The 24556-nt window shown below is 35.5% G+C and overlaps 1 protein-coding gene across 1 annotated transcript in view; it reads right to left on the bottom strand.

The window, feature by feature from the left end:
* Window positions 1-24556, bottom strand: part of MEMO1 (mediator of cell motility 1) — a 132015-nt gene that overhangs the window by 6853 nt on the left and 100606 nt on the right. The window contains 4 exon segments of the mRNA XM_030311356.3: window positions 1565-1568; window positions 5114-5194; window positions 13594-13616; window positions 13619-13742. Of these exon segments, the coding sequence (XP_030167216.2) occupies window positions 1565-1568; window positions 5114-5194; window positions 13594-13616; window positions 13619-13742 (232 nt within the window).

Here is a 24556-nt window from a genome sequence, read left to right as displayed (position 1 = left end):
TATCAAATCAAATATCAAATTCAAACATATTAATAAGAAGCAATACTCAATATTCAGTAATTGTATCCCAGTCTATTTAAATAAAAATTTAAAAATTATGCCCTGGTGATTTTGGACATCTAAAGTATGGTAAATCGGATGCAGACTTAGAAGCCAATCTTAAGCTTACTGGTTCTACATATACTTTTGAACAAAAGTTCTAATTTCAAAGACTTAGAAGCTACCAGAAAAGGCAACAATTTCAGGAGAATTATGAGAATGATGCCAACAGATAAATGTTACTCTTTTTGCTCTGCCTCAAAGTAAGAAACCAAGGTCTATCTGCCTAACTGATAATATACATCAAGAAAGATAAACAAAGCTACTTCTCTTAATAATAGCTAACAATCAATATAGAATTAGAAGACTAAAAGAATTGGGGCGCCTGGGTGGCTCTGCCAGTTAAGCGTCCGACTTCAGCTCAGGTCACAATCTCACAGTCCGTGGTTCAAGCCCCACATCAGGCTCTGTGCTGACAGCTCAGAGCCTGGAGCCTGCTTCAGATTCTGTGTCTCCCTCTCTCTCTGACTCTCCCTCGTTCATGCTCTGTCTCTCTCTGTCTCAAAAATAAAATTAAAACATTTAAAAAAATTTAAAAAAAAAAGAAGACTAAAAGAATTAAGTACGGATATTTATATATAAATATAATACATATATATATATACACACATAGAAAATAAATAATATTAAAGTTTTTAAATGTGACCACAGTTCTAGAGTTCCAAAGAATGGCACTATGTTTGGTGACTTCAGAGCACCGGGTAAACTAATATTTTGGGGAGAACATCTCTCTGTGCTAAAAGCATCAATTCATGGATTCACAAATTCTTACCTGTGCAAAATTAAATGTTGCTTAATTAAAGTTGACTAATGATTTAAAGAGCTGAATAGAAAACAAGGGAAGACAGATAAATAGGAAATTTTGTTCTACTTAAACAGATTAGGGGCTATAGTAAGACAGTTTAAATTCACCTAACAAAGCAAATTTAGGAGTAAAAAGATGTTAGGACTCTTTCCATACTACCAAAGGCGATCTCCTGGGGCAGGTACGGGCAAGTCTATTTTGAAAAGTTCCATGGATGATTTAGGTTATAAAGACAAGGTTAAGGATTACTATAGTAGACAATCTTACCTCTGGTCTGGCTCTGATTACCATCTCCCTGTTAGAACTCTCAAACTTACTCCAGGCCTATTCTCTGGGCTTCAAGCCAATATAGTTAATTCCTTAGCAAAGCTCTGTTTAATACTTCTGAAAGAGATCTCAAATCTACCAACTTCTTTCCATATCCACTTATACCACCCTAGTCCAAGTTACTATCATCTCCCCTCAACTACTGCCCATGTCCATCATTACTACTCTTGAACCTTATGTAGAATCCATCCTCTACACAACCACCAGAATAACCTTTAAAGTATGTGATTACATCATTTTCACTTCCCCTTGTACTTACATACATTTCTTACCCTAGAATATAAAGTCCTCCATTATCTGCTCTCTATCTGTCCCTCCTGCCACAGCTTGTACCATTCTTAGCCTTACCTACTGCACTCCTGCAACACTGTCCTTTTTTTCCTTTCTTCACACACCAGCCTCTTTCCCATCTTTGCACGGACAGTTCTCTCTGTCAAGAATGCTCACTCCTCAGATCTGAATTTGGTTTGCTCCTTCTTACCATCACTGTCTCAGCTTAATGTCTCTCCTCAGGGAAGTATTTCTACAATCCCTCAGTCACCAATCACTCAAATCATTTACCATTTCAAAACCCTTTCTATATTTTCTGTATAGCACATATCACTATTGGAAACTAACTTATACATACCCTTACCTTTATTTTATATACATATATATATATATATATATATATATATATATATATATATATTCTCCTGTTAGAAAAAAAGTTCTGTGAGAGCAAGTGTGTTTACTGCCATATCTCCAACAGTGCCTAGGACTGTAAGTGCACTCAAAAATAACTAGCAAAATGAAAATCCAAATGCCTACCTGACTGACATGTCCACTTGGATATCTTAAAGGCAACAGCAAATATAACACATCCTTAATGGGATTTATGATTTCCCTACTTCCTAAAACATCAGTCCTATCTTCTTGTGCTTTAAACCTAAGTGAATAGTACCAACACCCAACCAGCAGCATAAGTCAGAAATTTAGAAGCTATCCTTGATACTTCCTTCCTCAGCAAGTTCAAGCAATCTCCAAGTCCTATCAATCTATCTCTTAAATACACTGAATATATCCACTCTGTCCCTCTCTTCCACCATCACCACCCTATCCACTGTCTAAATTACCATCTGTCACCTGGATTACCAAACTGGTCTACTGATTTCTCTTCTGACCTCCCACCAGCCTACTTGCTACACAGCAGCTATGTGATCTATTCAAATACAATCTGATTTTATCACTTTCCTATTTAATACCCCTTAAACAGTCTGCTCCAGATTCTCTAGCTTCATTTCTCACCACTACCCTGTCCACTCTTCCATTGATTCACTCAATACCTATATATATTTAGTACCCAGTGAAAGGCTGAAAAAAAAAAATGGACAAAGATCCTGATCTCATAAAGCTTATAACCTAATAGGGAAGGGTATCACCAAACAAATCAACAAATAACAAGTCACACAGTAATTAATATTGAGAAGAAAACTTAAGTAGGGTAGGGTCATAGAAGGACAGTTTACCATAGGGGCGTAATGGAAAGTTGTGGGCATATTTTTGCGAAGTCCCAATAATTAGAAGACACTACTGGGGAACTTAGTGAGTGGGGTCTAAGGATACTGATTGTCCTCTAACACAGGACTGTCCTCCACACAAATAACTGTTCTCATCCCAAAGCACTCTGACATGTCCACATAGATGAAACAATCATGTATAATTCTTTATACCCTTAACCCTATTTTACATATAAATACTAAGAAGTTTTGCCTGGTTTTAATATACAGTAGATTCGCCAGGAATTTCCATATCACATAAACTGAGGGAAGGCTATATTTTGTTTAGGTTACAACTGTACTAAGAATTATTCACCATTTTGGGAAATTGAGTCACCCTGCAACACAGCTTAGTAATGTGAGTCACAAATACAAAATAACTGTTTAGGTCTGGATTGGTAGCTCTTATATTAATGATACAATGTGGAAGCATTTAACTACTTCATAATGTCTCCTAATATAGTTGGCATCTGGGTGCTTACACTATTAAAAAATATACTAGTTTATCATAAATTACTTTCCCTTTATTCTTTTTCATATTACAGTTAGGGTATTTGCTTAATTTAATTATGTATGGAGGAAGATTATATTCACTAATTCATTCACTTGAAAAATATTTATTGAGCACCTACTAATGTTCTACTCACGACTCTAAGCACTTTGGATACGTCAGAGAACAAAATAAATTTCCTAACAAAACTGTGATAAGTACAATATTTAGTTTGTTGAAAGAAAAACTGCAGCAGGGTTAAGTGGATTGGGAATGCTAAATGGGTATGATGCAAAATTAAACAGGGCAGCCAGTACCATTGGGAAGGTGAAGCAGAGCAAAGCCACAGAGTAAGTGAGACAGTCGAGTGTAGAAAGGGCAAAAGTCCTAAGCTAGGCACACGTATGTCATTTTCATGGAACAATAAGGGAGTGTGTGTCCTAAATATCTCTTACATCTCTACACCATAATAGCTTCTAAGTCTGTTCAATGACTACACTGTAAGTTCCATGAAGTGGGAGACAATGTTTTCTCTTCTTAACATCTGCAATACTTCACACAGTACCAGACACGCATTAGACACCCATTAACCACTTGCTACATGAGAAAAATAAATGACAACAGAACCAGAAAAGTTTTCTGAGGCAAGTGAGCACTAAGCCTCAGAAGAATAAGATCAGAAGGAGAAGCCAGAAAAGAATTAACTGAAACGACAACATCATAAAGGCAAAAAAAAAGTCAGTAGATTAAAATCCAAACAAAATTCCAAAGCAAAAGTGTTCAGACATAATTGGATCTAAGTAACAAGATAAATTTAAATATGATAAAATCTCCTAAGTAACTAAATTTGCATTCATTCCATTTTGCCTTTAATAAAATATACAAGATAATAGCCCAGCTATAGTTTTAGATCCAGATTCTTTACTAAAATGTTTTATCTACTTTAGACTAAATATTCTTGTACTAAAACATATGCATAAGGCTTTTCAAACAGGGGTAAAGTTGATTTTAACAGATCACAGGCTTAAAGTCTGATGGAGTTTAAAGACAATTTAGAGACCACCTACTCCAAGTCTCTTATCTTAGAGATGACAAATTGAGGACTAGGGAACTAAAATGATGTCAAAAGCCAGAGCAAATTAGTGATTTATCTGCTATATTTAATATTCTGTTCAAATTAGAGATTCATCTATATTTAGTATTCTGTTCAAATTAATGATTTTTCTGCTATATTTAATATTCTGTTCCAATCAGTGAGATATCTGCTATATTTAATATTCTATTTTAGGTAAAAAAAAAAAAAGCAAAATTATTTGTATTGCTTTTTAATATGAAAACAGTACTATGACTACTGTACTACTTCAAGGAAAATGACAGCAAGATCAATGTTACTGTAGTCCTGGGCCATGTAAGAATACAATCATATTTTTTAAATTCTTATAATAAAAAAACAACCAAATGAAACACCATTTCAGAAAATCCAAATGGCCAAAAGATACAATTAAAATAATAAAATAAGAATTTGCTGTGGTTGTTTCTGCTTAAAAATAAGTAATGGCATTAGTATCCTGTCTTCCCTAAACCTGAGACACTCCCCCAAATAGCATCTAAAATCCAAATCTAATTATTCTTAGTCTCATTAATCAGAAAAAGATAAAGGAAATTTGAACTAATAGAAAGGGATTATTTTTATAATCAATATTCATATGATGATAAACTATATTTTGCACATTTAGTTAGGTAGGTAGGGAAAGAATTATTAGTCCACTGTATAATTCAACATATTAAGTCTTGAATCACTAAACTGAAATGAAAGAAAACACCTTAGAGCATTAAAAACCACACCTGAAAGACTTACCATTTTAATCTAGATGTTCAATGGATCTATAAATCTCCCCCTGGGATTCATCATAGTAAACTGTAACGAACCTTGACCTTGAAAACAAATATCATGTACAAAATAAAATAGGGAAAAAATTAGAAGCTAAAAGAAAGCAAGCGCTTACCAAATAATTTCAGTCTTCATGGAGGCAAAGCACAGGCTTAAGCCTCTGAGAGAATCATTCCAAGAGCCCTCTTGTACATAAAATAAATAGGCATATTTGGGAAAGGTGATAAAGAAATGATATATCAACAGTGTTTTATGATGTTAAAAACTATTTCAAACTGTAGAACCTTAAAGTGACGAGCAATACAAAAGACTAAGGAAACAAAACAGCTTAAAAGTTAGAAGCAATGTTAAACATATTGTATCAGTCTGTAACGGAAGGTAAACCCAAAGAATACGATTCAAGGAAATTTGGTTTAAGAAAACTATCTCAATGTAACAAATCAATGGAAGCTTAGCTTTTGCTGGATAAGTACAAAGATTTGATCTCTATTACAGAAAAAAAAAAATTGCAGGTCAGAGAAACACATGGCTTATGTGATTTTTATGACCTCAATAAAAAATTTATCTCATTTTTGAAAAACTCTCTACTTGAAAAAGCAATACAGGTGCCTTAAAATAGGAGGCACAAAAGAAAATATAATAAATAGTCCTACTCTGACAAAATCTCAGTAAGAGTACAAGCACAGAACATTCAACGTTTAGCTCTTCTCCAAGAAAGAGAGGGTAAAATGGAAGAAGCTTGAAAAGAAGACAGAAAACAAAAGGCTCAGGTAATACATTTTGCTTCCTACTATAGTTACATAAAAACCAAAAGTTAAATATATTCATAACTAATTGTGGTTATCTTATTCCACTGATTATGTTGTATTTCAGATACACCTACACTTGTATTTATTTCTGTGATGCCTATGTAGGAACTCATTACATTTGTATTTAGTCATTTTTAAAGATCCATCAATGCACTTAAAAAGTATTACAGTATACCAGTCATGTATGCACACATGTGTCTTGTAGCTTCATTTTTACAGCAAAGTTCACATATACAATTATTATCTTCACACCCGAGAAGATGGGTTTCTCCAGCTGGATAATTATGATTTCTAAGTTTTCTGTTTAATCTTACTATAAATGATGAGCAACAGAAAATAAAAAAACTTCTTTGATGCTCTTTTTTGGAAAAAAAAAAAACCACACATCATAGTTCTCAACACTTCCTTTACATGTTGATGTTGATCATATTTGATGGTCATCTTTCTATAATATACTGTATTTCCTTAACTTTTATATTTTAGCTTTTCACATACATTACTATGTACAATTACTCAATGTAGCAGTTCTTACTTTCCCTCAAGAGCTTCTATTAAATCAGTATTGCATCTTATAATTCATGATATCCTAGAATCAGCAATAGGATTCTAAGATGATTATCTGCTTTCTGGATACAACAACTTCTTTTGTAAACACTGAAGACTACTAAATGTTGCCATAACTGTGAGATCCATTACAGTCCTTGCACTGAAAAAATTCTTACATAGTGACAATTCATCACTCAATGTCCCTACGTTAAATAACTCATCATACATTTCTTTCAAAATTTAGAGTTAGGCTTAGTTTTGTTTTTCTTTACAGAATGTACGTACTTACTCCTACCTAATAATGAGAACTCTATAACCCTATTTTTCCTATTTTCCAGGTGGCTATTGGAAGGCTCAAAGACAAATCTAAAGCCTTGTTCCCAATAACTCATTGATTCAATTCATATAGATAACGAAAAATTCTACTACTTCTAATTTCAACAGTTTGTTTTGATAAGAGTTATGCCAAAATCATTTGTGAAAATGAATGAACAATTAAATGAATATCTTAGACAAGAAAATTCGGACTCACTGTCAACTATAGTAGAGAGTAATATCCTTGGAAGCAATCACAGTGAATATTCTTCGAACATTGAACTGCTTCAGGTTTATACTATGTATTCTTTTTCTTGCTTCAGGGAAATAGCTATTAGTTTTAGCTGATCATAAACCCTGTGACTGGGGACACAATTAGCTAATCTGAAAAATGCTACTCTTCAGGTGGCAGAGTAAAATGCATGGACTTTGTGATAACCATTTGCTACTGAAAGAGTCTTTTCTGCGTAGTTCCAAGTTCGAGCTGCCATTGCAAATGAATGAAGTTGGTCAAAACCTGCCTTAATCATAAGCGTGAAAAGGGTACTACTTGAAAATGCTGCCTTGTTACGTATGGACAGTTTTCAATGTAACATTCACTTAAAAGCTACTTCTGAAAGAGAAAAAATACAGAAAAATGTTTCAAATGTTTTAAAATATTAAATCAGCATGTGATTTAAAAAAGAAGGACAAAATACACAGAAGATTGATGAGCAAATGTTTCTAACATTTTGCTATCTACCTCTTGCTACTCTTTAGGTAGCTACCTTGCATTTTGTAGCTGAAGAATTGAGTAGAAATACTTATGACCTCTAAATAATATATTGACTAAGTAGCTAATCCACACTACATATAGCTACTACACTGAAAAATACCTTACTTAAACAGCTCAAACTGTCTTACAATAATTTTTAAAAAATTGTACAAGCATTTAAAAATTACTTGAGTAATTCATTCTGGTCACTACACACACAGAAACATATAATCTGAAGTAAATAGTTTACATCATCCTAGCCTACATGTAGTGTGGTTGTGAAGTAAATAGTTTACATCATCCTAGCCTACATGTAGTGTTGGTTGTGTAGGTGTGGGTTGGTGTGCACGCGCTCATGCATGCAACACTTTAGCTACACACCTCTTGGAATTTGAATGCAAAAAAAAAAAACACTTTTGTATCTAATTATTAAAAAGAAGTTATCCAGATTTTATTTAGTGAGAAATAAGAGACATGACACACCTAGCACATACACTGTTTCATCAAATGCACCTTAATCAAATTTTATTGATTAAAATAGATTATGATTTCATATACTCATGATCAGACTTTGTTTTATATACTTCTAACATTCAGTAAGCTTATGCATCTAACTGAGTAAATACAGTTGCCTATGTACCTGGAGAACTGGACTTGGCATATTTTTATAAGTATGATAAAGCATATCACATAGTAAGAGAAATTACTTACCTGAAACTTATCCTTTCAGAAGTACACTGGGAAAATGATTCTGTGAGCCCCTGTTTCAACTCCATAGGAGCTTTCTAGCTTTAAGCCATTGACACTGCCCCTAGGGGCAGCACAAGCTTTGAACTCCCCTAGTAGTATGTCAGTAGTTTCTTCAGGTGCCTTCCTCAGTTCTTTTCAATTCAAAAGAGGAGGAGGAAAAATAACCCAAGAAAAAAAAATCCTTAAAGCAGAACCCTTACTCTTTGAGGGAAGGAGGGTAGCTCATTTTGTGAATCCATTCCATAGCACGCTTTCTGAGAAAAAGAAATACAGGTAAGTAATATTTTCCCATCCTCCAAAGGTGACTGGTGATTAATGAGTGGATTCACAGAGTGTGGAGAGTAAGCTCCAGGGATGTCTGTTTAACACACAACAATCAACTAATGAGGACAAACATAACAATGATGGTACAAGAACCAACACTACTTTTTAAGTACCTCCAAAACAAAAAGTAAAAAAATATCAATACCTCAACATTAAGCTATACACTGGATTGTAGAAATAAACCAATGAGCTTGAAAGTTGATCAATAAACCTCCCAAAAGATTAGTCAACAAGACAGACTTTCAGACATATGTCCAGTAAAACTGTACTATTATACATTCACTTAGTCACTTTTATGTTTATATATTAAAATATTTTCAATTATTGAGTTAACCCTCACAACAACTTGTGAGATAGACTATGAGGCCATTCATTCTATACTAAGGGCCTAAACTGGGGACATTCATAATTGAAATCATAAAAAACTATAGTCCTTACATTCTGAAGTCTTAGTTATAATGTAAAAATAAAGTCTTCTCTCATACTTGCAAAAAAATCAAAACTTAAAATATGTCAAATTAGTATGTATGAAATTCGAGAAGACGAATATGAAAAGCTACGATAAGATGTATTTCAGAAATTAGCTAACTTATACTCAAACCAATTTCAATATTTAGAAAATAGTAATACCCTAGTATCCTCCTAAGAGACTGACACAGAAAGGAAAAAGAGCATGCATGAATAATCACTCGTTAATATATTAAAGTAGAAATCTGAACTAAGATAAAATCATAAATATTTAAGGGAATGCCACTTTTAATAGATGACACATACTTATAAAAAGAGAAATTATGTAACTTAGACAAATAAAGTTATATGTAAAAAATCCAAAATTGCTGAAGTGACTTAGTAAACTTTATTCATATTTAATAATTTATCATTAACATTACCAAGTAAATTTACTGAAGTTGATTTGTACGTAAAACCACCATAAAAGAAAAATTACATAGAAGAATGAATCAACTTTAAAAATTTCAATTTCTGTTAGATCCACGTTTCATTTAGAAACATCTTACAGTTAAAAATGTTAATGAAAGCTATCCAATAATCTAAATTTGAAAATATGATTTCAGAGCAATCAGAAAAGTTCAAACATTGTGTGTGGGTGCGTGTGTGGTGTGTGTGTGTGTATGTGGGAGAGAGAGGAGAGAGAGAGAGAGAGAGAGAGAGAGAGAGAAGAAAGAGCAAACTGAAAGTTAGAAAACAGAATGAAAAATTCTAAACCAATTAGAAAAACTAAAATAGGGCCAGTCAAATTCTCTTATATGGAGCCATCTTATAGGACAAGAAACTTGATCAGAAAAAGTATAGGGTTCACATTACCTAACCAGAGTAAAAATCAATTACTAGCAGCAAATGTCCTTCACTTATGCCACAATCCCTGGTAGCAGCAAGAAGGGTGAAATGAGGTAGGATTATGAAAAGATTACTAGGAAACATCACTCTATTGGGCTGACTAATGAATTTCCATGTGGATTAGACTTACGATAAAATAAAAGGCGAGAATTGAAATGCTGAGGGTGGGGGAGGCAGGGTGCGGATTCAAATGAAGGACCAGAAAGAAGGGGCATAATGTAATCCAGGTTCCCACTCTCCCTTAGTTTTTCCCACCCAAAAAAAAAAAACTTGAGAATATTTTAGTCTTTCTGCTTTTTCTCTCTCTAATGCATTTTTCAAGTCCCACATAAAATTTAAATGGGATCTGAGAGATGGAACATCTTAAAACAAAGTACAATTGAAAAAAAAAAGTCATTCTTGTAATGGACACTGGCTAACAAATAAAATCAACCAGGCAAAACCCTGCCAATTACATACAGGTTTCCCACTGTCTCTGTCACCAAATTCCCTGCTTTGTTTTTAACAGAAGCTGGACATAATATAAACAATGACTAGAAATGAAATTTGTTGTCTCTGCCAGGACTCTAATCCACTATTCAACAAAAACAAAATTCCACTGTATATATCTGAGTAATTTGTCAACTGTACCATAATCAATTTTTTTTCAAAAATCAGCTATTTAGAAATATACAGTGTGTTGACAGCTTAAGTCAATGATACTTTGAAAATCTCTGAGTATTTGAGGAAGTGAATCCTTCCTATGAAATGATTTACAATTCAGTGTTACCATTAATATGATATAGTAAAAGCAATCTATATAGTATCTTTACAAAAAAAGAAAAAAAGACAGAAGAAGAAACCATTAAGAAATATCTTCACAAGAAAAAGCTAGTTTTTTGAAGTGGGAGTATAGCATCCTTAATATAGAAAAGATGACCACGCCACCAGAGCATGAATTTGAGAAACATGAAAATTTCTGAGACATTTTAAACCATAACTAGCCCATGATTCATATTACTTCAATTAGGCACATAAAATAGAAAATAAATCTTACTTTATAAAAATGACAGTTACTATTACAATTATAGAGGGAAACACCAATTTGAAATAGTATCCATGCAATACCTTCCACTTATCACCAGACCTTCATCAACTTTCCCATAGAAGATTAGTACAGTGCTTTTTTCATAAGTACAAAGTAAGCACTTAATGGGTATTATTAGTGATAGTCATACTAAAAAAAAACAAACACTTGGAAAAGTTCTATTACTTAACCACCAAATGTAAATAAAATGTTTTAAGCTTCTGGATAATTCTCATAACATCTAACCATCTTTGGAAACTTGGGTTCTTTTTTGTAATTATCACCAGGAAATCTTATCTTATAATTTAAATACCAAAATTTTCTAGAACACAGATCAAACGGCCTAATAATTTTCTAAAAACCTAGGTAGGGTATAAAAACAAAATTCATCTCTCTCTCTCTCAATATCGTACTTAATATAGTAGTGACCTAGGGCCTTGTTTGCTTTAGAATTCATTATTGAGGCGAAAAGGATGATTTTACAGAGAAGAGCATTATTATCAGTATTATAGCATTATACTGATTTTTATGTGGATTTATGCTGTGAGTGCACATGGTACCAACCTAGAGGGAGAACTTCAATTCTGAAGAACAGGATCAGGGGAACTAACTACTTAAATCTTAAAAGTAAAGTGATTCATAGAGGTCTTAAAGTGAAGAGGGGCGGGTCACATTTTTTAAGAATTTTTAATTTCTGGGGCAACCATGGGATGGCTCAGTAGGTTAAGCGTCCGACTTCAGTTCAGGTCATGATCTCACAGTTCATGGGTTCGAGCCCCACATCAGGTTCTGTGCTGACAGCTCAGAGCCTGAGCCTGCTTGGAGTCTGTGACTCTCTCTGTCTCTGTCTCTCTCTCTCTCTCTGCCCCTTCCCTCCTCAAGCTCTGTCTCTCAAAATATAAATCATAAAAAAAATTTTTTTAAGAATTTTTATTTCTAAAACATATGGACATGCTTTACTACCAATGTAAATTCAGAATACTAAGAAAAAGAGCCTTCTTTCAATAATGATATACCTTAGTTTTTAAGATCAACTATGACTAAACTTCAGAATTTCTAAGAAAAGAACTCTTTTAAGCAAATACCTAGCCCTCAGATCTAAGTAATATACTTATAATCCAAAAAAAAACTTCTGCCAAAGGTAGCAAACTAGCCAATAGAACTGATTACTAAACACCCCTGAGAACCTCTTAGGGAGTTTGGCAAGGTAGTACAGCTACCTGCATACCTTAAACCTGGGCTTCACCACCTCAGCTCTACTGACATTTTGGGCAGGATAATTCTTTGATGTGGAAGGCTGTCCTGTGTACTGTAGGATGTTTATGAAGCAGCTTCTCTGGACTCTACTCAGCAGATGCCTAAAGCATCCCCGCTTCCCACCTCCACCCCATTGTGATGACCAAAAATGTCTCCAGACATTTCCAAATCCCCCTCAGAGGACAATCAGCCCCAGACGAGAAATCAGTGACTTAAACCCCAATACTTATCTATACCATTAGGGAGGATGGTTCTCTTAAAATGAAATCTCAAAACCACTCACAGAGCAAGGTAAGAGAAAATATCAGCCTAACCAGGCCAGATAAATACTGTCAACTCTAGGAATCAATGCTTAAGACATAAAAAGCCAGGCCTCCCTGTATCTCATTGAGGATGTTTTTCTGGCCATTCTAGTACTATATCTTAAAATTTATAGTCTTGTGCCTTCTGTTTTCTCTATAATCAAAGAAATAACTGAAGGATGAATAGATATTGGCATTCTTAAGCCAATGAGAGATGTCCTAAAAGGAACAGGATTCAGAAATAATCCAGAACAGCAATGGATAAAGGAGAGCAAATTGTATCCAAGAAATCAAAAATCAAAATTTACTAAAGAAGCATCCACAAATGTCTCACTTTCTTATGATCTATTCACTTGTTAAGTTTCCCTTACTCTTTTTATTCACAATAATAACAAAAATCACTTCAGAATCCTTACCCTTATAAACCATTACCAATGAAGACCACAGTGCTAATAGCCAAACCTGTTACAATCTTTGTAGGGTAGCTCTAAGCTAATAGCAGAACTTAAGCACCAAAAGAAAACAGAAAGAAAAATACACTAATTACAAAAAAAAGAAATGTGGTTAAAGGACTGGCAATAGCACAAAGCGCTCTCCTACCTTCTAAAGAAGAACACTTGTTTTTATCTACCAAAAAACTAACTTCAGAGAATCTACCACACAACTCTACCTGGAAATAGGGTAAAAGATCTTACTCCCACTATCGTAAGTAGCTAAGCAAGGATGCCCTCACAGTGTGATCCAATTATACCAGTCGCCTTTGGAAATGTATCCATGACCCACTATCATAATCTGATCCTTTTTAAATGACCAAAAGACTTTTTTATTCACTTTGAAGTATTGTGGCTAAAAGTAAAACTCTCCAAAGAAAGTGATAAGGAACAGAAAATCAGAGCGGTACAGTGAAAAGATACCATTAAGCACAAGTATATAATATCTACCATGATATGTTAACATCTAGAACTTACCCCAATGGCAGAAATTCAGAAGCAAACCACAAAGAGATTACTAGGATCCGCTAGATATTTACTGAAGAGTTTTCCGAATTCCTGTTCTTTTGACTCACTCAGAGCTCCAACCAGTACAGGAATAATGGTAAACTCATCCTTATGGCTTAAAGAAAACAGAAGAAGAAGAAAAACAAAAAGTCATTTAAGAAGTATAAGAATAAAAATAGTTTTCCAGTGTGTTGGCACTAAAAGTGGAACATTATTAATTGTGGTAAGGATAATATACATATTATTGAATTTTTTAATCTGCAAATAAAATGTTTAAGAAGAACCAGTTACAAGTAAGAGAGAGACACAATACTAAAAATATCTATTTAAATTACAGAAATATACAATACTCTTTAGTAAACAAAGCTATTTTACTACTAGGTATAATAATATCCTCAAAAATAAAAATAAGCCATCAGACCATCACCAAGTCAAGTCTTTTCAATAACTAACCAAGTTACAATCATCTGCCAATCCTTCACAATTTAAAAGAGCATTAAACTCTTCCTCAATATTTTAATCCTATCCTGTTACAAAATACCACGACTTCTGGCACTTCTATGACCTTGCCAAGTGAGACCTAACAGAACTTAACCCTTGGCTCCCATAAGATACACCAACTGCACCTTATACCTATACTAACTAATAAACAGATACAGGACAGTCTGACGATACAACCAAAATTCACTGGTCTCTAGGGTGGACACAGAATTCAAGGAAGTAGATTATTAATTTCTAGCAGCAAGAAAAAGACACCACAACCACCCACAATGTTTATGACATATCCACAAGTCCCCTTTTTCACTCTACAGATTGACAGATTTATAGAAAAGGAACAGAGCAGATTAATAAAGAATAACTATGATGGGCTATAGAAACAGACGTTTACCCCAAACCTTTTAAAATTTCATTGTTGTGAAATTTTACTTACATATATTCATATTATTTATATTCTAATGATCCCAGATTGGAATTTTAGAAGCGTGAATCATGTTTGTCTGACTTGTTCTGAACAGGACTTAAAAAAAAAAAAAATCACCATTATAATAAATGCTTTTTAATATGATAATCTGACACTTAACTGATGTAGGACAACAATTCATAAAGGGTTTTTAAAAATACGAAATTTTAGTTTATTCCCAAAATAAGTGTTAGCCCAGCTTCATAAAGCTAAATTCAGGGCACCCAAGCACCTCCCCCATAGAGGCCCCCTTACCCTTGTCAATTGCGAAATAAACAGATCATACAGATCTCCAGTCCCTCTGCAATGCAGGGGCTTCTTGGGCAGAATCTGCATCTATGGAGTAAGAAAAAAGAGGAAGCTGGCAGAGGAAGCTGCCATGGAATATCTCTTTCTCTGACTCTTCACCAGTTTGCTTTACAACTCCAGGAAGGAATAGGGGCTCTTCAGTAAGCTAAGAGTGATTATCATTTGAAAGAAAAGAATTTGAGCTCTAGTAAAAATTCAAGAAGACTTATGAATTGTTCTAACTTCAAGTACTACCTACATAAATTAAAAAAAAACTAAGATCATCAAAGAGTGTAAGTAATTATGACATGGTAGGGATGCAGTTATATAAGAGTATTAAAAAACAAGAAGTCAGAAGAAACAGGTTCAAGTACCATCTCCATCATGTAATAAAAGTTGAGAGGGTGGGTAAATCACTAACCTAAAAATGTATTTTACCTTATCTGTCAAATGATCATAATCACAATATCTATTTTCTGAAACTATTATGAAGTGAGCAACGCTATAGGAAAAGTAGTTTATCAACAGTAGTTGGCTCACTCTGAAGAAATAATATATGTCTACTATTTCATACAGCCACCAAACCATTCAATTAACCTCGGTCTCATCTTGCAAGTCGATACGAAGGTAAAAGGCTCAAACTACTCAGAAATCTAAGCTTTGAATCAAGATCCATCTACTTCTTTGTCATTCTCTTTAAAAATTACTTGTTCTATCTTCTCACAAAGCATGAATTAGAAAAAATGAGTATTTGGCTTTGAAATATAATATTCCTAGGCTCTAGAATACAAGTTGTCAAGTTGGTTTTTCCCAGTGAAGGAGTACAAATCTTGCCCTCAGAAAACAATGATAAAACTGTCAAAAATAACCATTTTGTGGCTCTAGAAATTCAACAAGGCAAAAAACACAACGAGAAGAGTTTATCAGCGTAAAATAAGTGAACATCTTGGGAAGAACAGTGGAAGTCGGCATCTTACCAGGAGCTGCCTCCATCCCCCTGCCCCATCCACCAACATGGCAGAGGCTGCCTATGAAATCAGCAGCTTCACTGCTAAAGGGGGCTCACTTTGACTTGGAGTACAGAGCAGAATACTCACACCCAGCAGGAAACAGAAAAGTCCACAGCTCTTGTAGCCTGAGGTATGGAACCACTTGAGGCAACCCACACACCTAGAAATTTAACATGGAGACTCTGGAGACAGCCACGCAGGGACCAGATAAATTCATTTATTCTGAGGAAAGGATTGATGCCCCCCACAACACCCCATGTGACTAGAAGGCAGCAAGCACAAATGTACAGGGGAGACCCCTAAGGTCCCTAGCTCCCCCCAGCATGCCAGCTAATTAGGAGGTTAAGAGCATATCCAAGGCAAATTAGAGACCTGAGAAAAACCAACATCTCCCACATCCTAGGCTGCCTGGAAATCTGCATGTATACACAGGGAGACCAGAGAAGACCCAATAGAAAGTAAAGGAGGCAAGCTAGAAAATGGCCCAAATTTTGAACATACTCCCCAAAATATACACAATCCGCCAGCAGAGGACAAAAGCCTTACTGGCTCAAGGTGTTCAATTACAACTTCCAACCAATCATTACTAAGCACTAAGCAATGCAGACACAGAGATGAACTCTAGAAAGCCAAAGTTCATAAGAATTTTTAAAAAGTTGAGGAGATAAATCCGTAGCCACACATTTTGGGGAGAGAGAAATTCTGTAGATAAAGCCAATCAAGTTACTTAAACAAACAAACAAACAAACAAATGAAAAGTGAATGAATGAATGAATGAATGAAACAACTACCACCACTACTACCACCTGCAGAAAATTTTAATAAAACCAGAATCAAGGGGTACTGGGTGGCTCAGTCAGTTAAGCGTCCAATTTCAGCTCAGGTCATGATCTCACAGTTCATGAGTTAGAGCCCTACGTTGGGCTCTGTGATGAAAGCTCAGAGCCTGGAGCCCGCTTCAGATTCTGTGTCTCCCTCTCTCTGCCCTTTCCCTGCTCGTGCTCACTCTCGTTATCTCTCTCAAACATAAATAACATTAAAAAAAATTAATTAAAACTGGAATCAAGTTGCTATAAGATAAAAAGTCCAGTTGTAAGAAAAAATTATGAGCCACAGAAACAGGACAATGTGACACATTATCAGGGGGGAAAAAAGTAACCATAGATAGAAGCTGTACCACGTGAGACCAGATTTAGCAAAGACTTCAAAACAATTCCTATAAATACGTTCAAAACATCAAGGAAACCATGCTTTAAAAAGTTAAAATATGGCAATGACTAAATAATTAATGAATACAACAAAGAAATGCAAGCTATTTAAAAGAATTAAATAGAGGGGAGCCTGAGTGGCTCAGTCAGTTAAGTGTCCGACTTCAGCTCCAGTCATGATCGTGGTTCATGGGTTCAAGCCCTACGCTGGGCTCTGTGCTGACAGCTTGGAGCCTGCTTCCGACTTTATGTCTCCCTCTCTCTCTCTCTGCCCCTCCCCTACTTATGCGCTCTCTCACACGCGCGCGCTCTCTCTCCTCTCTCTCTCTCTCAGAATAACATTAAAAAGGAGGGGGGGCACCTGGGTTGCTCAGTAGGTTAAGCAGTTAAGCATCCAACTTCGGCTCAGGTCATGATCTCCTGGTTGTGGGTTCAAGCCCCACATCTGGCTTTGGTGCTGACAGCTCAGAGCCCAGAGCCTGCTTTAGATTCTGTCTCTCTCTCTCTCTCTCTCTCTCTCTCTCTCTCTCTCTCTCTCTCCCTGCCCTCCCCTGCTCGTGCTCTGTCTCTCTCACTCTCTTAAAAATAATAACATTAAAAATTTTTAAATAAAAATAAAAGAATCAAATGGAAATTTTAGAGTTGAAAAGTACAACAAATGAAATTAAAATTTACTAGATGGTCTGAAAAGCAGATTCAATATTACATAAAAAATCAGTGAAATTAAAGATAAAACAAATAATAGAACATGTAGAGAAAAAAAAAAAGATTGAAGGGAATGACCAGAGCCTTGGAGACTTGTAGACAACATCAAACACACTAGATGCATACAATGAGAGTCCCAAAAAAGGTACAGTAAAAGACTTAAAAGAAATAATGGCTGAAAACTTTCCAAATTCATGAAAAACATTGATCGACAGTTCCAAAAGACTCAACAACCCAAATATGATAAGCACAAAGAGATCCCCATCTAGATACACTGTAATGAAACTGACCAAAGACAAGGACCACTGTAATGAAACTGACCAAAGACAAGGAGAAAATCTTAAAAGCAGCAAACGGAAATGACTCATTACTTAACATGATAGTGTCTTCAACAAAGAGTACTGGAACCACTGCATATCCATATGAAAAAAAAGTGAACTTAGACCTTTACCTCATACTATATACAAAAATTAACTCAAACTGGGTAATAAACATAACTATTAGAGCTAAACTAAGAAAAACTTCTGGAACAGGGGTCAGCAACAATCTTTTCAAAGGAGCCGTAAAGTGAATATTTTATATTTCTGGGCCATACAATCTCTGTAGCTGCCAAAGTGTCACTGTAACAGAAAGCAGCCACATATGTAAATGAGTGGGTATGGATGGCTATCTTCCAATAAAACAGTTACAATAACAAGTGTGGGGCCAGATGTGGTCTTCAGCTATAGTTTGCTGATTCCTGTTCAAGAAGAGAAAAATCTCTGTGACCCTGAATTAGACAAAGATTTCTTTTTTTTTGTTTTTAGATCGGGACGAGAGAACAAATGGGGAATGGGGGAGAAGGAGGGGGAGAGGGGGTGAGGGGGCTTAGGTGAGGGCGAGAGGGCAGAGAGGGAGAGGGGAGAGGTAGAGAGGAGAGAGGGAGAGGGAGAGGAGAGGAGAGGCGAGTGAGAGGGAGAGGGAGAGGGAGAGGTAGGAAGGAGAGAGAGAATCCCAGCAGCCTCCATGCTCAGAACAAAGCCCAACTCAGGACTCAATTCCCGAACCTGGGTCATACCCGAGCTGAAATCAAGTCAGTATGCTCAACTGAACTGAGCCCCCAGGTGCCCCTAAGACAAAGATTTCTTAAATATGATACCAAAAGCAAATCCACACGAGAAAAAAATGATAAAATGATTTCATCAAAAACTTTTGCTCTTCAACAGAGTGAAATAATCTGTATCTAGAATATGTAAATCTCTCCACAACTCAGTAAGAAGGCAAATTATCAAATTAAAACTAAGCCAAATATATGAACAGACATTTCACCAAAGACGACATAAAAATGACTAATAACCACACTGAAGAGTTGCTCAATATCATGAGTCCTGAAATATGCAAATTAACACCAAGTCAGGTTATTATATATCTATTAGAATGGTTGTTAATCAAAAATGTTATTGTACTCTGACAATAACCAGATACTGGCCAGTAATGGGGAGAAACTAGAGACCTCGTGTTCCTGCTGGCACATAAAATGGTGCTGCTACTCTGCAAAATAGTTTGGCAGTTTCTGAAAGAGTTAAAACATAGATTTATATGACCCAGCTATATCATTCCTAATACTTATTCAAGAGAAACGAAAACATATGTTCACATAAAAACTTGTATGATATGTTATTTATAACATTATTCCTAATAGCCAAAAATGGAATTGATCTAAGTGTCCATCAACTAGTGAATGGATAAAGAAAATATCACAGATTCATATAATGTAAAACTAGTTTGGCAATAAAAAGGACTGAACTAGTGAGACATGCTAAAAGACTGGTGAACCTCAAAAACAGTATGCTAAGTGTAAAAAGGATAGCTACGGAAGACATCTTGTAGGATTCCATTTTACATGAAATTTTCTAGAAAATGCAAAATTCTGGGGCGCCTGGGTGGTCTCAGTCAGTTAAGCATCCACTTCAGCCCAGGTCATGATCTCACGGTTTGTGAGTTCGAGCCCCGCATCGGGCTCTGTGCTGACAGCTCAGAGCCTGAAGCTGCTTCAGATTCCTGTGTCTCCTTCTCTCTCTGCCTTCTCTCTCCCCTGCTCATGGTCTGTCTCAAAAAATAAATTTAAAAAATAAAAAATAAAACATTAAAAAAAAAAAAGAAAATGCAAAATTCTATAGAGACAAGCAGATAAATGGTTGCATAAGGTTGGAGTTGGAACCAGAACTGCACTCAAAGGGACACAAGGTTTCTTTTTGTGTAGTGCAAATATTCTAAAACTAGATTGTGAGAATGACTGCCCCAACTCTGTAAATTTACTGAAAATCATTGAGTTGTACTCTTAAATGAGTGAATTTTATAGGATGTAATCATCTTTCAATAAATCTGTTAAAAGAAGAAAAAAGAAAACCCATCTTTGCCACTTGTAAGCTGTGCTAACCTGCAGTAGGTTACCTAAAACTATCCTAAGTCTCAATTTTGTCATCAGTAAAAACAGACTTAATAATATATAAGCTCACAGGGCTCTGTGAGCACTTAAGTAATGTAGAGTTAAGGTTTATCCCTTCTTTTTCTGTCCATATATCTTAAACCAGGCTGCAGAAAATTAATACATCCAAGATGTATAACAAACTAAAAGAAACTGAAATCCCAGAACCAAGAGAGGAGCACTCTCTTTAAAAAACAAACAATATTACTATACCACCATATTCTTACATGGCACAGAGCACTAAAATCTAGATTGGAATATTGAGGACCTTGACTGGGGCCACCAGTCAGAAAGAAAAGTAAAATTTAAGATCTAATCAAACCTAAGCTATAAGAAGGGTTAGAATTTCATTAAAATAATGAGTCAGAAACTTATGGCAGGCTGGAACTGGGAAAAGAGGAATGGACTTTATGTAGGAGAGTAATAGACCTAGTAGGTCTGTTGCTCCAATTTTTAGAAGGGGGCTGCTTGTAAAGACTGGCCATTGGCTTTTACAATGTTCCCTATGGTGAGTAAGCCTGCTTTACCACTTGGACACTGTACCAGCTTGCCTGATTGTAACAAATGAGAATGGCAAACACCTACTTTCCTTTCTGAGAGCAGAGAATCTCAGTAGCTGGAGCTAGTTATGCAAGCAGGGGTCCCTACATGACCAGTCCCCAAACAAAATCCTGGAGTATTGAATCTTAGAGCAGGCTTTTCTGGCCAGAAACAACTGCACATGTCTTAAACTGATGGAGGAAACACGTTCTATTTAGCCCACCCTGTGAGAAGGAGAATGATGGAAGCATACACCTGGATTCCTCCCTATTCTGCCTGATGTGTCTTTTCCTTCTGCTGGCCTGTTGTGTTCATACCTCTTTCAATAAACCATAACCATAATAAACTGTGAGTCATTCTAGTGAGTCTTCAATGTGAGACTGGTGGTGGAACTCCTTGAAACTGCGTTAAAGGCAAAATGGCATAAAGGAACCATACTGCAGAGGTTTAGGGAGTCTCTAAAAAAAAATAATTTCTCTCATCTTTTCCTTCCTGATCAAATTCACCTTCATACCACAGAGACATACATATAGACTTTGTAAAGAATACTATGACTCACTCAAAGGAAGAACAAACTAAAAAGATTCAGAAAACATCAAGCAGAACCGAAGAACCGGGAAGGAGGAGAAAGGAAAGGAGGAAGTAAGCTAGCTGTCAATGACAACTAAAAGTAACATTTAAGTCATTATAAATCTTGCTGTATCATCAGGTAAGTAATCTAATCAGATTATCAAAATAAATTTCAAAGGTTATATAGGCCTTTCTTAATTTCCATTTGAATAAGAATACTAAGAAAAAAGGTTTTTTACATGGGCAGAAATATCTCAGGTACTACTCAACCATCTGAAGCAAAATAATCCTATCCTAAATTGGCCAGCTTGCAATCCAAATTAATAGAGAAATTTCAGTATTTTATTGGGAACAAGTCAACATTTCTATTCCCTATATTCCCTTAAACTGATACCTATTCTAACTTTACCATCTCTGATAATGATATACAATTAGGCATTCACTTTTGCACTCTTAAAATCACATTACTGCTCCAGACAGAAACATTTACCAAGTTCTATGATTCTAATCTTCAAATGTCTCCTATTATCTGCTCAGTTTGCTACCCCCATCCACCACTGCCTTAGTTCAAAGTCCCATGACTTCTTTACTAAACTATTTCTTTCAATCTTTTCCAACTCTAATCCATCCTTCACCATCACACCATCAAGGAGTAGTATTCGGGGTTCCTGGCTGGCTCAGTTGGTACAGCATGCGACTCTTGATCTCAGGGTCGAGAGTTCAAGCCCCATGAACAAAAAAAGGAGTAATATTCTTATGATTCCAAGTTCCAACCATGTCCTTCCTTTGCTAAGCAACTTTTAACTAGCTCTATACCAATCAGGGGATAAAATACAAATATCTTAAAATGACATTCAATGACCTCTATAATATGGTCCCAACCCACTGTTCCACTAGCTAATCTTGCCCCTCTTACTGTATGTCTTTACAGGTCACTTACCCAAATGCCTCCAGCTCCAGGCTGGCATTATATACATTTAAAAGGTGGATAAGGTATAAGATAACAGGAAATGGCAGGACTAAGAGCCAACCAAAAACATTCATATATATAAGAAAATGTTTTCCTAAATTGCAGGCCACACAAAAAAATCTATAGACATACCTCAGTTAGTAGGCAGCCTTCTGCAACTACATTAGGCCAAGGCAGGTAGCTCTCTATTCTTAGCCCTGGGGTTTCCTACTCCTGTAACTTTGTATTTACAGAATTCCCTTTCCCACAGGAAACCTTCTGCCCCCATTCTGAGAAAACTTCAGCCATCTTCAAAGTCCGCTCAAATGCTCTCTCTGCCATGAAGCAACCTGTGTGCTCTCCTAACTTCATCTCTCTGTTCCCACATCCCCTTTTTCTCTGATCTCACAAACTCAACTGCACTTAATATATTTTGAATTATATTACATTTATTTATATACATTTTTTAACTTTCTTACCAGGCTATATGCTGAGAAAAATATACCATGTTTGCTTGTCTATTTCCCATTATTCTTTCCACAGAGAGTAGTACACGCTAGGTAGCTCTATACATTTGAAATGTTAACATATTAAATGTTAATATAACCAAATGTTTTAAATCTTGACAGGAGAAATGTCTTAAAACATTTTAAACCAATCAAATTTTTATACATATTAACTAAGAAAAACTTAAGGGAGGAGAATCACCACTTGGAGCCAAAATGAGTTTTGTTTACTAGCCTACAAAATTACTCCCCATATATAAAATACATTATTCTTAATTTGTGATTTAAACAAACATCATAAAGGAGTTTCTCGTGTATTCCTGAGGTGGTGATAAAGAATTCCTTCTTTCAACCCAAAATAGCAAGTACTAAGAGATACAATCAGAGGTTCAACTGTTAAAAAAGTTCTTCAGAAAAAGGGAAAATGAGTCTAGGGTCAGAACTCAGATTCTACATCAAGAAAGAAAGCAATAAAGCAACATCTTAGTTTATTTCAGTTTATTTTTCTTATTTTTCTTAAGTTTATTTACTTATTTTTGAGAGAGAGAGACAGACAGACAGACAGAAAGCACAGATGAGCATGGAAGGGGCAGAGAGAGAGAGAGAGGAGAGGAAGAGAGAGAATCCTAAGTAGTCCTCCACACTGTCGAGCAGAGCCCTACACAGGGCTCAATCTCACCATTGTGAGATCATGACCTGAGCTGAAACCAAGAGTCCTGATGTTTAACCAACTGAGACAACCCCCAGGCAACCCGTATTTTTCTTATTCTTAATTGATCCAAGAGATAACAATTCCTTCAAACTTAATAGTAAGCAACATGCTGTAATTAGAGCTTACAAATGACTGCAGTATTACAAGAGACAGGAAGGACAAATAGGAAATACTGTTATAAGATACTTGTACTACCTATGAAACAGTACAGTGTTGTTTTAAAGTGCACTTGGATTCACTGCAAATGTATGTTGCAAACTTTAGAGCACCCACCAAAGCTTTAAAAAAAAGTACTATAACTGGTATGCTTAGAGGGGAAAAAAATGGAATCATAAAATGCTCACTTAAAACCACAGAAGGCAGAAACATTAACAGAAAGCAAAAAAGAAATAAAAAACAAGGGCAGTAGTAGATAGCAGTAACACATGTGAGAGTTATTAATCCAAGTATACCAATAATCCTTTAAGAGGTGAATGGATAAACTGTGATACATCCATAGAACACAATATTCTCAGCAATAAAAAGAAATAAGCTATCAAGCCAAAAAAAGACATGGAGGAATCTTGAAAGTATATTATTAAATCAAAGAAGCCAACTTGGGCTGCATATAGTATGGTTCCATTATATGACATTCCAAAAACAATATGACTATATACTATGGATACAGTAAAGGGTAAATGGTTACCAGGGTATGGTTGGGGGGAGTGGAGGGGGAGAGGATGGAAACAGGCAGAGTACAGGGGATTTTAGGACAATGAAATGATTCTGTATGGTACTATAATGGTAGATTAACATGACATTAGGTATTTGGTAAAACCCATAAACTATGTAACACCAAAAGGGAACCCTAATTAAGCTATGACTAGGTATTAATAATGTATCAATATTTCTTCATCAACTGTAACAAATGTACACTAATGCAAGACCATTAAGAACAGAGAAAACTGTTCAGTTAATAGTGTTTAATACCAAACCAAGCCATCGGATAGTGTTCTCACTCGAGGAACTCAAAC

This window comes from Lynx canadensis, chromosome A3 (assembly GCF_007474595.2).
Source record: "Lynx canadensis isolate LIC74 chromosome A3, mLynCan4.pri.v2, whole genome shotgun sequence".
In the NCBI taxonomy this organism is placed as follows: domain Eukaryota; kingdom Metazoa; phylum Chordata; class Mammalia; order Carnivora; family Felidae; genus Lynx; species Lynx canadensis.
The sequence above is the reverse complement of the archived record's forward strand: the minus strand, read 5'-3'. Positions and strand labels throughout refer to the sequence as shown.